Genomic DNA, 12,662 nt, shown 5'->3' with positions numbered 1-12,662 from the left:
CTAGATAATTTTTTTCTTTAATATAGGTCTCCGGTTAACTATCATTTCCATAAGAAGGTTTCAGAAACTACCAAGTGTAAAAGCTTTCCTGCCAACCCACCAGTTTGATTTTATTCAGAGTACTTATACTATTTGAAATAATATTTATTTTTATTTATTTTTTTGACATATCCTACTGGATTTTGGACAGCATAACAAAATGGAGTAACATGTCAAGGCTTCTAAAATGCAGTCAGGAGGCAATTAAGGAAATGAGGCTTGTGCAAGGACACCATTATCTACCCTGATGGAATGTAACTTTTGAACTATGCTTCACTGCTGTCATCTTGACCTTCTTTCAAGAAATATGCTTGAGATTTCTTATTTCTCATAGATAAGAACTTTCTGCCTTAGAGATGGCCTTAGCAACCAATCACGCAGAGGCAAGAACTCACAGTTGTTGCCAGCACCAGTCACAATTTTTGCAAAACAACCTGTTTAGTTGTCTCTTTTTTTCTTTATAAACCCTTGTCTCCTTTTCTTCCTCGGAGCACATTTTGAGTTTCTGCCTAGATCTGTGTTTCTGGAATTGCAATTCTAATTGCCCAAATATATGCCTACTGTATACATTGTAGTGACTTTTTTCTTGGTGAACAGGATTATGAGCTGGGCGAGGGCCCGGATAGTGTCAGAATACCCCCAAAGCAGGGCACACAGTAGGTAATCAATAAATATTTGTTGAATGAATATATTGTCTATGGAATTCTAACAAGCAAAGGTGAGACAGACGCTCTTACACATTGTGAGAAGAAAACAAAAACCGAGTTGTAAGAGGGGCTTTAATATGTGGAAGCGGCCTTTAAGGATGAAGAACCTAAGACGCTAGGGGGAAAGCCTCGCTCAAGGTAACCTGGTGGAGGGAAGAGCAGAGGGTAGGGCCATTTGCCTCATTAGGACGCGAGCCTCCTCAGAGCAGCCCTCCCCGGAGGTAGCCAGCCTCTGCGAGGCACGATCCCCCAAAACGGGAGCTTTGTTCAGCTCTGGAGCAGATGCCCTACATCCGAGTCCAGGCCTGGGACGCCACTGGCCTGGAGCCCCGGGCGTCGGCAAGCCCGTCTCCAACCCCTCGCCGAGCACTGGCGCGGGGCCAAGCTCACCCTCCTGCCCCAAGCTCCCTCCCGCCATGCCTCGGCAGCACGCAGGGAGGCTGCCCGCTGGGATAGGGCTTAAAATCCAAGGCGGGCGAAAAAGACCCGGTCTCGCTTCCCGAGGACGTTTTAGAGAACTGGACTCGCCCCGCCCTTTCCGGTCGATCCGCCCCAGCTTTCCCGGCCCCACGTGTGTTCGGGCTGGAGTGGTGTGGTGAGCTGCTGTGGCTGCTTTTGGTGAGGTTGCCGGGGTCTGGAGTGCGGCGGTCCCCAGGAGCCACGAGGACGTCACCATGGTGGGCCCCCTCCCGCTCCCTTGAACAGTTCGGTTCCCTGGAAGCTCCTGTCGAGCAGAGAGGGAGGGAGGGGGCGGCTTTGGAAAGCTGGGAGAAGGGAGGCTGCGAAGTGGTGATGCTCGGCGGTCCACGGGGTGTTGGGGGGCAGGGCGAGGCAGCCTGGAGGTGGGCCCCGGGCCAGCATCCGGACGGTGAAGTTCTGCTTCTGAGTTCTGAAGTGCGCACGGGGCACCCTGCCGCTTCTCGCCTTGAGCCTCATTTCTTCCCGGCCACTGCGCCTCGGCGGGCGGCGGGGGGAATGCACCCCTTTATGTTCTTGCTACTCACCAGTGCATGGGGGTGGGGCGGTGAGCGGCAAAACTCGGAAGAGCTCTCCTTGCACACACCGGTGCCCCCTCCTGCCGCCGGTGTAGACTCAGTCGCCTTTGTCTCGATGTCTGTTCACCGCCTCCAGTGACCCACTCAGGCCCCACATCCTACCTTTACGCCCCTATTCCCGCCACGGCACTGAAACAGTTTTGTTGTTTTTTTTAGTGGATGCGAAAGAGTGTTTGTATAACACGCAAGTATAAAGGTTAGCAGTATAAGGAACTCTCGTTTATCCATTATCCAGTTTAAGGAATAAAACATAACATAGCTCTTGAAAGCGTCTATGTTCCCCTCCTTGAACTTAGACCCTTCAGGAGGATCTCAGAGGTAGACGGTATCTAAATTTTGTATTTATAATTGTCTTGCATTTGTATATATTACCGCTTATGTTTGTGTTCCAAAACTGTGTTGTTTCTTTTTGCTTTTTCACTTACCTTTATGTTCTTGAGAATAATCCTTGAGTAGGAACATGTTTTATAAATATTCATTTTTGAACTAGTTTTTAATAAAAACAACGTAAAGTTTGTAAGGTGATAAAAAGTTATGTACTCTGGTCACAATGTCTGTTCTCCTCTTTGTTGCTTTTTCTTTTTTCTCCTATTCGTTATATGGCTGTCATTTTTGTCTTTCGTGTCTCTCTACAGTCTTTTTGCTGTAGATTATATATGTTTGTAAATTCGGTCTTTTTGCTTATTTTGTGCTATTTCTAACCCTTTATAATATAATTTTCTTTCATAACTTTTCAGAGTGGAATGTTCAGACATTAATGTGATTGTGCCTGAGTGATTGGGGGATTGATTGACATTTGACTGTAGTTGTCCTTGACTATTAACACTTCACTTTTGTCAGGCTGTGTAGTAGGAGTATATTGCCCTGTCGTAAGAGTCCAAAAAGTGTCATATAGATCTGTTCTCATTGGCACATTTCTTGTCCTGTTGTTTTTCTGGCACATGAACAGAGGCTCTGTTGCATCCTCTCTTAAATTTAAACTCAGCTTGGCACTGGAGGTTTTCCGTATAGACTTTGACATCAGTTACTCTAAACTTCTTTCAGTAAGCTCACACAGTGGGCTATGGAGTCCCAGAGGACTGAGTTTGGCACTTGTCTTTGCTAAATTATGATCTTGATGAAATTACTTAACTCCTTTCAGTCTTAGTTGCCCAATCAGATTGTAATAACCATAGTGCCTACCTTATAGAATTGTTGTGAAAATTAAATGTAAACCACTTAGCCCAATTTCTGGTACTTAGTAAATGTTAGTTGTTGTAATCGGCTTTAGTAATAGTAGTAAATAGTAACAGCACAGCTTAAGTTGTCCACTTTTGTTACTTTGTTCATCTATTTTCTCTTAATGTGGATCTTTCTTGGAGTGTCCCACCTTCATATGTTTTTCTTACAGCAAAACTTAATTCAACTAACACGAAGAATGTTTTCACACTAATCCATCCCACTCAACACTTCTTTATTCTCTATTTTAAAAAGTTTTTAGTGCTTTTAAGTTTGGTGTGTACTGTACTATGAGGCACTCATGGGTATGCACCTGTTTTGTATAAGCCTGTTATTACAGCATTTGTTTGCTTGTTTTTCCCACTAGCTATATTATAAACCATTAAAAAGTGTGCCATCATCCCTCCCTTGTCTTATCCTTACGTATTACTGTAGACATTAACTGTTACTGACAACTGCATATTCCTTAATGACAAGAATTATGTGCTGTTGGCTTCACACCCATAAATGTGAGCAATAACAACAAATCAGCTTGTTTTTTTTTTAGCGAATCTTGTTTTTAACAACAAATAGTGTTTTTTTCCAGATGTACTGAGATATAATTGACTTAGAACTTTGTGTATAATGTGATGATTTGATATACATAACACATTCTGAAATTATCACTACAGTAAGCTTAATTAACAGTCCCTCACCTCTCATAGTTACCATTTTTTTTCCTGTCGTCAGAGCTTTTAAGATTTACTCTTTTAGCAACCTTCAGGTATACGATATTGTTGTCTATAGTCATCGTGCTGTACATTAGATCCCCAGAACTTACTCATCTCATAACCGGAAGTTTGCACCCATTGACCCACCTTCACTCATTTCACTCATATCCCTGCCTCCCCCCCAAACCCCCCCCCCCGCCCCCCGCAACCGCCAGTCTACTCTCTATTTCTATGAGTATGGTGTTTTTACATTCCACATGTAAATGAGAACATACAGTATTTGTCTTTTTCTGTCTGACTTACTTCACTTAGTATAATACTTTCAGGGTTCATCCATATTGTTGCAAATGGCAGGATTTCCTTTTTTCTTACGGCTGAATAATATTCTATTATGTATGTGTGTGTGTATATATATATATACACACACAGATATATATGTGTACACATATGTATGCATGTACCACATTTTGTTTATCTGTTCATCCATCAGTGAACACTTAGATTGTTTCCATGTCTTCTCTATTGTAGATAATGCTGCAGTAAACATGGAGGTGTGGATAGCTCTTCAAAATAGTGATTTCATTTCTTTCAGATCTATCTAAAGTGGAATTGTTGGTAATATGGCTTATATGGTAATTCTGTTTTTAATTTTTTGAGGAACTTCCATATTGTTTTCTCTAGTGGCTGCACCATTTCACATCCCCACCAACAGTGCACAAGGGTTCTCTTTTCTCTACATCCTCTCCAGCATTTGTTACCTCTTGTCTTTTTGATAATAGCCATTCTAACAGACGTGAGGTGATATTTCATTGTGGTTTTGATTAGCATTTCCCTGATTAGTGATGTTGAACGCTTTTGCATGTACCTGTGGGCCATTTGTATATCTTCTTTGGAAAAATGTCTATTCTTTGGAAAAATGTCTATTCAGGTCTTCTGCCTATTTTTTAATTGGATGATTATTATTATTGCTGTTGTGTGAATTCCTTATATATTTTGGGTATTAACTCCTTATGAGATATATGGTTTGCAGATATTTTTTCTCATTCTTTAGGTTGCCTTTTCATTTTGTTGTTTCCTTTGCTGTGCAGAGCTTTTTAGTTTGATGTAGTCTCACTTATTTGTTTTCGCTTTTGGTTTTAGATTCAAAAAATCATTGCCAAGGTCAATGTCAAGGAGCTTTTTCCCATGGTTTTTTCCAAGAGTTTTATGATTTTGGCCTTATATTTAAATCTTAATCCATTTTGAGTTGATTTTTGCAAGTGATATAAGATAGGGGTCCAGTTTGATTCTTATGAATTGTTTGGCCATATATGCATGGGTTTATTTCTGGACTCACAGTTCTGTTCCATTGGTCTATGTGTCTTGTTTTTATGTCCGTAAGCTTAATAAATATTAAGATGATTACTTGCTAGTAAAAACTTGCTCCTGAAAGTTAGTAAAACTGCACAAGACATTAATGAAAATGTACCTAGTGTACCAACCTTTTTTGGAATAATATTACATGTATATGGTTTTAAAAAAATCAAATAGTAAAAAATAGTTGTCTATGAAAGGTGTATTAATTTCCTATTACTGCTGTGAAAAATTAATACAAATTTGATGGCTTAAAACAATACAGATTTAATCTCTTACATTTCTGGAGATCGGAATTCCAAAAATGAGTCTTACTGAGCTTAAATCAAGGTGTAGGCAGGGCTGACTTCCTTCGAGAGGTTCTAGTGAAAAATCTCTTTCCTTGCTTTTTCCAGTATCTAGAGGTTGCCTATGTTCCTGGGGTCTTGGCCCCTTCCTCCATGTCCAAAGCCGGCAGTGTAGCATCCTCAAATCTTCTAGAGAAGGCCACATCTACTTCTCTTGACAGTGATCCTCCTGCCTCCCTCTTATAAGGACCCTTTTGATTATATTAGGCCCAGGTGGATAATCCACGATAATCTCCCCATCTCAAGATCTTTGATCCCATCTGCAAAGTCCCTTTTGCCGTGTTTAGTGATATATTCACAGGTTGAGGGAATTAGGGCATGGACATCTTTTGGGAGGGAGGGCGTTATTCTGCCTATCACAAAAAGTAAATGTTCCTCCAATTCTGTTACCTAATGCCCCACTTTACCTCAGAAACAAGCACTGTTGTCAGTTTCTTAGATACCTGTTCAGATATTTTATATGTGTGTACCAGCATGTGTATATGTCTTCTAACCTCCGTTTTTATGTAAATAGCGTAATAAACACACTCCTGCCCCTTGCTTTCTTTGTCATACCGGATCTTAGAGATCAATCTGTGTAAGTAGATACAGAGCTGCCTCTTGCTTTTGACAGCTGATATCCCATTGTTTGCTTTTACTGTAATTTGTTTAACCAGGCGTCTGATGGACACATAAGCTGTGTCCATTCTTTTACTACCACAAGCACTGCTGCATTGATCATTCTTACAGTTTTTGTACATGTATAAATATGTCTGTAGACTAAATGAATAGAGGTAGCATTCCTTGGTCAAAAGATGTGTAATTTTTATCTTGATAAGAACTATCAAATTGCCCTCCAGAAGCTCGTCCCAATTTACGCTCCACTTATTTATGAGACTGCTACCTCACCTACACTCACTAATGCAGTGTTCGTAATTTCTGTAAATCTTTTCAGTTTTATACGTTAAAAATTCTGTCTTATTGAAGTTTTAATTTACATTTCTTTTAAAGTAGACCACACATTGTTTCAAAATTTTAAAAACATTTGTGTTTACTCTTTCTATGACAAATTTGTATTCCTTTTCCCATTTTTATTTGAGGTTGTTGGTCTTTTTCTTACTGATTTTATAACTGTCCATTATGTTATAGGTGCTCATTACATGTCTGTACTTCATCTGAGCTTAGCCCTCGGCCCGTTTCTTTTCTTACTCTTTTACTGAATGGAATCTTGTTATCTCTGGTGGCTTTAAACTACCACCTATAACCCTAAGTCATTGCAAATTTGTATCTTCTGGCCAGACCTTTTTTCTAAGTGCTGGACTCATATTCATTTACTTGCTTCACATCTCTACTTAACTGTCACCCAGGCATCTTAGACTAATATCTAAAAGTGAATTCTTGATGCCCCTGTCTCCATGCCATTCCTGTCTTACTAAATGGTACTTCTGAACATGTGGTTGCTTGTGTGGCAAACCTGATGGTCATACTTGATTCCTCCCTTTCCCTCACTCTCCGTATTCAAGTTGTGTCATTCTCTCTTCAAAATACATTTCAAACTTTGCCATTTCTCTTCATCTTCACTGTCACCACCCTTAGGCCACTCAGCTGTCATCTCTTAATGACTTCAATACTTCCGGTTGTCTTGCTCCTTCTTACGCTACCTCCTTCCAAACTATTCTTTATACTGCAGCTCAGGTTGTCCTTTTAAAAAACAAATAGGTCTCAAGGCACTTCCTCAGGGAGGCCTTTCCTGATTTCCCAAAGTTAGGTCCATTTATATATGGTCTCAGGACCCTGTGCTTCTGGCCATTTTCTGGTCAGCACTTATTAAATGATGTAGTTATTCATGAGCTAACTAGATTGCAAGCTCCGTGAGGGCAGGTCCATATCTGTTTTTGATCCTGGAGCTTCACTGCCTATCCTAGTACATGGTAGTATGTACTCAGTAAATTTTTTTTTAAATAACGCTAGTATAAGGTAGAGGTGTAAAGGGTGATAGCAGAGAATGTGGAAAAAAAGGTTAATTTTGACTAGATATTGGTGGCTGAGTTGAGAATAACATAAAAGAAGAAGTTAAACTTGATGTTAGATTTTTGCATGAACAGTAACATTAAAGTCTACATTAGAGAATTATTAAGATATTTTCTTAATGTTAAGGAGAGCATTGTTTATGAGCTATTTTAAAAATTACTTTTATGTGAGATATTTCACACTGGTTTAAAGAACATTTTTAATATTTTTAATTCATAGTAGCTCAATATCCAGTATACAGAGGGTACTCAGTAAATGTTCCCTTATGGCCACATCCTACTTTTATTTCTTTCAAACTATTATTTTCAAACTCATAGGGCATATTTGCAGCCTTCAAGGAGCCGCTGTTGAGGAGACAGAACACAAGTGTACAATTAAGTGACTGGTCTATGCAGTATGTTATTCGGTGCTAAGTGGTAAATGCTACCAAGAGAGAAAGGTTACTAAAATCTGAGATGGTTATTTGTGGATAGTTCAAGGAAGAGGTGAACTTGAATGTGAAATGGCCCTTGCAAATTGGGCTTTAGAAAGGCTTACGTGGGGAACCATTAAGTTCCTACTGGAAGCCCTAACTAATTGTCATTGACACTTGTCATGGCATCATATTTATCTGTTGAGCAAGGAAAATGTACTGGAGTGCATTAAGATTCTCTTAATTAGTGCATCTCATTTCCATCATGTTACTGATGTTAAGTGACTTAGTATATTGTATTCTATAATTTATTTTGGTGTTTAAGGTATGATACTGTAAGCTTTCTCAGTTGTAGGCATGGCTTTAGGCTTATATTTTTTTTTCCTAAGTGTTCGTATACCTTCGTGTACCTTGAGTATATTAGGTAGGATGATCATTCTTCTAGGTTTCTAGTTACACTGGATAGTCTAAATGGCATTTCTGTCTCTAGTTGAGCCTAGATTCTATGATGACTTTGATGGTCTTTTAGGAAAAGTTTCTTTCTGTTATTTATAATTTTAACAAAAATAGTTGAAGTATATTACCCCTTAAATACCTCTTTCTATCACTGTTGTTTGAATAAACTGTTTATGTGTTTACTTCTGTTACTCTCAATTATGAATCCAAGAATAGTTTAGAATGAATTTTCTGAATAATCACTAAAGATTGTAGGAAAGAGATACTTTTTCTTGATGAAGATTAGCCCTGAGCTAACATCTGCTGCCAATCCTCCTCTTTTTGCTGAGGAAGATTGGCCTTGAGCTAACATCCATGCCCATCTTCCTCTACTTTATATGTGGGATGCCTGCCACACCATGGCTTGATAAGCGATGTGTAGGTCCGTGTCGGGGATCTGAACTGGTGAACCCCAGGCTGCCGAAGTGGAGTGCGCAGCCTCAACCACTGCTCCACCAGACCGGCCCCAAGAGGTACTTTTAATACTAGTTTTCTGACTGGAATATTCCTGTGGTGCCAGAAACTTTTCAGAGTAGGCATAATTATTCAAAACAGTATATTAGTTATACCTGTGAAAAGAAATGCTGTTTTTGCTGTATCTTTGAAAGTTAAATTTGGTGCTTTTTAAAACATAAAATATTAATCTAGGGGCCGGCCCTGTGGCATAGTGGTTAAGTTCAATGTGCTTTGCTTCAGCAGCCTGCGTTTGCAGGTTTGGATCCCGGATGCAGACCTACACCACTTGTCAGCCATGCTGTGCTGGCCACTCACATACAAGATAGAGGAAGATTGGCAATAGATGTTAGCTCGGGGTGAATCTTCCTCAACAACAATAACAACAAAAACGGGGGGCCAGCCCCGTGGCCTAGTGGTTAAGTTCGGCACACTCTGCTTCGGTGGCCCGGGTTCGGTTCTGGGCACGGACCTACACCACTTGTCGGCAGCCGTACTGTGACAGTGACCCACATACAAAATAGAGGAAGATTGGCACAGATATTAGTTCAGGGTGAATCTTCCTCAAGCAAAACAAAATAATAATAAAATAAAATATTAACCTTCCATAGAACATACACTTTAGATCCTCTCCACAGTTTTGTTATTTGTTTATATTCTATACCATTCATAAACCATCAAATGCTCTACAAAATAAATTTGGAGAACCCCTGACTGATAGGGATTAATTTCTTTTTGTTTAAGAGATATTTAGCTTGAATATACTGCTTAATAGATTACCATTTTATTGATAGGGTTTTACTTAAATTTTCCCCTATTGAAGCATTTTTTTATTGTAATAAATTGAAAAACATGAAAATGTTTTGAAATTTAGTGTTATTGTCCATATTTCTGTGCCTTCTTATATATTCATATCCTGCCTTGAGGCAACCTTTTCATGAATAAATTATTATAAGGAATTGTAAACTACAGTTGAGTCAGAGTACAAGTTTAGTTTCTTTGTACCTTCTTTGTACTGAGAGCTTCTAAAGCTGTGAGAACATTTTCGTACTCCAAGGGTATCAGACTATTTCTTGTTCTAAAGAAAATTTTTAAATCTTTAAAGGAAATTTTTTATAGACTTGGACGTATTGCTGAAACAGTGTTTCAGAGCTGTGTAACTTTAGTTAAGTTTTAGCGGCTTCAGAGAGCATCTTTTTTTCTTGAAATTTTTGTGACCTCATTTTTATAAAGCATTTTATTTGCTAGGATATATCGAATAAAGATATGTTTTCAAAGAGCACACCTTCGCTTTGTTTTTCCGTCTTGCATTGGCTGTCTCTTGCTGTGTAATAAGCTATCCCAAAACTTACTGGCATAAAGCAACAGCATTTATCATCTCAGTTGCTGGGGTCAGAGATCAGGCATGGCTTACCAGGATCCTCTGCCTCAAGGTTTCTCTCTCACAAGGTTGTAATCAAGGTATAACCCAAGGCTGTTCTTTCATCTCAAGGCACAACTGAGGACGATCCACTTCCCAGCTCACTCATGTGGTTCTTGGTAGGATTCAGCTCCTCATGGACTATTGGATTGAGGGCTCAGTTCTTCGGTAGCTGTTGGCTGGAGGCCTCCCTGTGTTATTGGCCTCTCCTTAGGGCAGTTCATTTCATTGTGACAACTAGTTTCCATGAGAGTGAGCCAGGTAAGAGAGCGTAGTGAGGCTGGAAGCCAGAGTCTTCTCATAACCTAATCTCAGGATTGATAACTCATCGCTTTTGCCAAATGCTGTTCATTACAAGTGAGTCACTAGGTCCACACTCAGGATTACACATGGGCATGAACATCAGGAGGTAAGGCTCATTGGCGGCCATCTTAGAGACAGCCTACCACAAGTTCTGAAGTGTGTTTGCTGGGTAAACTTCATGCACAAAAGTCCCTATCACACCTTCCTTTCTTCCCCTTGCCTCCACGTGTGCGGAGAGAAACACAAAAGAATGCACATACTGTTATATGATGGTTTCACTCTTTATTCCTTTATATCTGTAACCAACTTCCAGTGCTATTCTGGGTTTCAGACTTGAAGCTATCTTTTCTGGTCAGGTTTATCAAGAAGTGAGCAGTAAATATTTGTTGAAGGAATGAATACATGTGTGAGTGAAGAATTGGTGGTCATTTTAATTAATTCTGCCTGGGGAGTTTTACAAAGGAAATGGCTGAGGTGTGTGTTGAGCTGTGTCTTTGAGGTCCTTCCTTGAGAACAAGTAAGGAAAAGGATTTTGCAGGCAGGGGTAACAAGTACAGTCTCAAGAAGTTATAAAGTGGCAAGATGTGTTCTGGAAATGATGGGAAGTTCATTAAAATGGCATGAAGGATGTTTTGAAGAATGAGAAGGAATGCTGGAGAAGTAGGTTGGGGGTAGATTGTTTTCCATTTAAGGATCTAGGACCCAAGAACTCTTTATAGCAGGGGAGAGGGACTTTACTAGTGTTGTACAAAAATAAGCTCTGTGACTTCTGTGAAAAAAGGACTAGCAGTAACAGCCTAATGACCATACCTATCATGACAGATCATGAGGCTGAGTTAAGGCAGTGACAGTAGTTTTGAAGGGAAGATTCTAGAAACACTTGACCTTTTTAAGGGTTAGATATGTTAGAGACTGCCAGCTGTTCTCTAATAGACTCTTTTTCTTCTATAGTAATGTATTATTTTCTGAGAATAAAGATTATATTCCCTACTCTCCCTTATATAACCCTCTGATTACATTTTGGTCAATGGGATGCAAGCAGATGATTACAACTTCCCAGATCTTGCTCTTAAAGGAATGGGGTTTGCCTTTTGATTTTCTTTTCTACTGTTACTGGCTGGAGTTTGGACCTGCTATTAAGGTATCTTGGACTATATGGAGATATAGGAGGTTATAGTCTAAGGATAGTAGATAACAAGATGGAAGGAGCCTGGATTCCTGAGGGCTTTGTGGATAGGTCAAGTAAGATAGAGAATTATGTAGGAATAAAAAAGTTACTGAAATGTCTAGTTTTCTTTCCTTTCTTTTGGACTGAATGTTTGTGTCCCCCTAAAATCCATATGTTGAAGTCTAGTCACCAATGTGGTGGTGTTTGCGAGTGGGGCTTTTGGCAAGTGATTAGGTCATGAGCGTGGGGACCTCATGAGTGGGATTAGGGCTCTTAGAAGAGGAAGCCAGAGAGCTGACCAGCCCTGTCTTTCCACCATGTGAGGACACCAGGAGAGGTCCGGCTGTCTGCAGTCTGGAAGAGGACCCTCGCCAGAACCCACCCACTCTGCTCTCGGACTTCTAGCCTCCAGAACTGTGAGAAATACATTTTTATTGTTTAAGCCACTCACTCTATGGCAATTTGTTATATTAGCCCAAGCTAACTAAGACAAGGATGTCTGATCACCAGAATTATCCTACATATCAAGACATCTCTAGGCAAGGCAGTTCTAGAGTTAATTATGAGGATCAAAGACACTGAGGCTCTCCAAGTTTCAGTGGCTAACTTTTGTCCTTGTATTTTTCCCTTTGAGCTCAGAGATGGTTGTGACAGCTTCAAGCATCAAGACATCAACATTCGCAGAAAAAATAAGAGCAGGAATGTTATTTCTGAGAGCCCCTAGCAGACTTCCCATTATGTCCCTTGGTTAGAATTACGTTGACCAGTCACTAACACGGGCAATGACATTACTATGATTGGTTTTGACCAGTCGAGACTCACCCCTCCTTTGGGGCTGAGTCGGGGTACAGCCCCACATCACGCACTTGGTTATTAGGAGAGTGAGTAAGATTGGAGTTCTGTTGGGAAGGAGGAGGCAGTGAGTGGTTGTTGGGTAGACAGTAAGAGGGCCTGCTGCTTACCCACTCTGGC

The 12,662-nt window shown here is 40.2% G+C and overlaps 1 protein-coding gene across 8 annotated transcripts in view; it reads left to right on the top strand.

Moving 5' to 3' along the window:
• The first annotated feature begins 1,172 nt into the window (after positions 1 to 1,172).
• The window catches only part of TMA16 (translation machinery associated 16 homolog), a 58,876-nt gene continuing 47,386 nt past the window's right edge, over positions 1,173 to 12,662 (top strand). For 4 of the 8 annotated variants that reach the window (XR_011536964.1, XR_548435.2, XM_070608459.1 and 1 more), the window contains exon 1: positions 1,173 to 1,423. Coding sequence is in view for 4 of the 8 variants with exons in the window: in XM_070608459.1 (XP_070464560.1) it covers positions 1,421 to 1,423 (3 nt within the window). In the remaining 4 variants the exon portion in view is untranslated. The remainder of the gene's footprint in view (positions 1,424 to 12,662) is intronic. The other 4 variants (XR_011536966.1, XR_011536965.1, XM_008542526.2 and 1 more) reach the window with 1 other exon arrangement.

This window comes from Equus przewalskii, chromosome 2, assembly GCF_037783145.1.
Source record: "Equus przewalskii isolate Varuska chromosome 2, EquPr2, whole genome shotgun sequence".
Classification (NCBI taxonomy): domain Eukaryota; kingdom Metazoa; phylum Chordata; class Mammalia; order Perissodactyla; family Equidae; genus Equus; species Equus przewalskii.
Note: the sequence above shows the minus strand (reverse complement) of the source record. Positions and strands in the feature narration are given on the sequence as shown.